Below are 3,022 nucleotides of genomic sequence, written 5' to 3' on the forward strand. Positions count from 1 at the left end.
TATATATCTATGTGTGTGTGTGTGTGTGCATTGTGTGTGTGTGTGTGCGTATATATATATATATAGTATGTATGTATGTATGTATGTATACATGCATGTCTGTTTCTGAGTGGTTCTCACTTGTGTGCAAAAATAGTCATCGACAGTGCCAGGAACCTCTCCTGAACTCAAGGATTGGTCTGACGCCAGATGTATCATAATACTCATTGTAGTTGTTAAGTTTGACTACAGGTTCCACTCAATCGTACGATCGCTATACACATAGCTCACACTCTAGTGTTTTCACCAATACTTTCATCAGGAAACCCAAGACTTCAGTCGAGCCATGGCGCTGTTTGTCACCGGCTACCTATCCAACAACTTGTGCCTGTATGAGCAACCCTCCCCATCCGCACCCCCCAACAACATCACACACGCCGAGACCTCTATATCCACAGCCCACAGAAGTCAGGCAGAGAAGCACGCCCAGCTACTGGGTGGCCTAAACATGCTCACCAAACTGTGTTGGCTGCCCGACGATACCGATAGCACCACGCTGACGGTGGTGCTGGAGTTCTTTGCGCGGTTGCTCAGCGACGCGCTGCCGAACGACCGCAGTGAGTGTGGTCCCGAACAGCCCCGGCTGCAGATCCACCGTGAGCTGTATGCGGGTGCGGTAGGCGAGTTGCTGAGTGTGCTGGCCGAGTGTATACCGGTGGACAAAGCGGGACAAACCGGGACAGCGCGGCCCGAGCTAAAAATAGACGAGGCGGTCGACTGGATCACGCACAGCTCGGCGGCTTGTATCAGGGTGCTACAGCGTATAGCGCATATGGATGCAGATAGAGACGGGGGCAGGCGTACCAGTGGGTGCGGCAGTGGCGGTAAGTCTACCCGGGGCTCCCTCACCAGCACGCAGACGCATACGCTCGGCGTTGACGGGGAGATTGGCGGAGACGACGCGGAGGTGAAGGACCGCAACTTCTACATTGCGCGGGATTTGGTGGGGATGATTGCCCACGCCTATCCGGATATGGCGCAGGCTATGTTATTGGGCCAATTGGGAGAAGTGGTATGTCAATGGATTGTGAGCGTGTGTGTGGTGGGGGGGGGGTATAGTCCGTTGCGCATGTATGTGGCTGGTTGGCTCGGTGTTGTGCCGTTGTATAGCACGCGTATAGTTCTATGAATCGCAAGGGATTTGGTGAGGACGATTGCCTACGCCTGTCCGGGTCTATCGCAGACCATGTTGTTGAGCTACTTAAGCGATGCGGTATGTATATTGGATGTATATTGGATGTATATTGTATGTATATTGGATGTATATTGTATGTATAATGGATGTGTACTGTATGTGTACTATATGAATACTGTATGTATATTGTATGTATATTGTATGTATTTAGTATGTATATTGTATGTATATTGTATGCATACTGTATGCATTTTGTACGTATATTGTATATATATTGTATGTATATTGTATGTATATTGTATGTATATTGTATGTATATTGTATGTATATTGTATGTATGTTGCATGATTGTATGTATTTTGTATGTACACCGTTTGTATATTGTATGTATACCGTATGTATATTGTATGTATATTGTATGTATATTGTATGTATCTTGTATGTATATTGTATATATATTGTATGTATATTGTATGTATATTGTACGTATATTGTACGTATATTGTATGTATATTGTATGTATATGGGTAAGGACTGCTTCCGTCAGTTGACCCCGCTGTGCATAGGTGCTGGCATGCACGTTTATATACGTTAAACCTTCAGATAAAGTATGTATATAGCTATGAACTAAGTTTATATACATTTTAAGATAAAGTATGTATATAGCTGTTAACTTAGCATCCTTCTCGTATATACCGGTTACGCAACCCCTCTCCCCCCCCCTAAAAAAACAACAAGACATAAACCACTGAACAATAATTTGAACCTAGTCACATTTACAACTGTTCAATTCTTATTCCACCGCTCCCTCTCACTATCTCTCTCACTCACTCTCTCTCTCTCTCTCTCCACCAATCAGGTCAAGGCCACCCCCACAGATGCCAGCATGACCTCTCTGCGGCGTGTGTGCCAGTGCATCGAGTCCATCGGTACAGAGGGTCAACCGCCTGTACCACACCAACATCAACTGATCAACTCAACCCTAGGCATCCTGCACCCATACACCATCGGTCCCACTACCCCCACCCCCACCCAGCAATACGAGACCCAGGTGCGGGTGGGAGGGAGTGGGGGGAGAGACGGGGATAGGCTCAGGGATACAGCTCAGCGTGCACGCGTGTTGGCGTACAGGTGTGTGTTTGTGGGGGTGGTCCTGGCCCATGCCTCGACCATCCAGAAGACCGCGGACACGGTTGCCATGGTGATGCGGATGCTGTTCGAGTGGATCTACGAAGCGTCTAGAATGTTTGCGCCTGGCCAGGCTAGTAGTCGTGGTGGAGCCAACGGCTGGGCCGGGAGTGAGTGTTATGCGTTGGAGAGAGAGTGCGCCGAGGTCTTGTGTGTGGGATTTGAGAAGCTCTGCGGCTACGAAGGCGTACAGAAAGCGCTCACCGAACAGGACGGTGTACGTAGCCTCGTGGACGGTGCAGACAGGTGTGTTCTGTACACGTATTGCTTACCCAGCAGGGTTCCATGAAACGGCGTACGCGTATGATATGACTACTGGTAGTATGTGTTCATGTGTGCGTACGTTTACACGTTGGATGTTTCTGAACGTTCCCTTTTTGGAAGTATGTGCGCATGTGCGCGTATCGGCAACGGTAATCATTCGGTTATGAACGTTTTGGGATAGGTAGGTCTGACCGTTATCACAGCGGCGATTCAGCGCAAATCTGGCCGATCGTGTTGAACTTGCCAACGGTCAACTTAGTTTGAATATCACGGACGTAGCAGAATATACCCATGAATATATATCCATGAATATATACCTCCCGATCATGCCTATGAGTTGCACATACTTCCGCATCTATATATTTATATTTGTATATATATCTAAATATATGTATA

The 3,022-nt window shown here is 47.4% G+C and overlaps 1 protein-coding gene across 1 annotated transcript; it reads left to right on the top strand.

Annotated features, from left to right (window-relative positions):
- Nucleotides 1–298: 298 nt before the first annotated feature.
- On the top strand, nt 299–2,608 carry SARC_13830 (hypothetical protein; the record flags this gene model as incomplete). Its single annotated transcript, XM_014292038.1, has 2 exons — nt 299–1,051; nt 2,034–2,608. Coding segments are annotated over exons 1-2 (1,301 nt in total), but the record flags the coding sequence as incomplete, so codon positions are not given.
- Between the last annotated feature and the right edge of the window lie 414 nt (nt 2,609–3,022).

The sequence above is a fragment of the Sphaeroforma arctica genome (genome assembly GCF_001186125.1).
Source record: "Sphaeroforma arctica JP610 unplaced genomic scaffold supercont1.3795, whole genome shotgun sequence".
Classification (NCBI taxonomy): domain Eukaryota; class Ichthyosporea; order Ichthyophonida; genus Sphaeroforma; species Sphaeroforma arctica.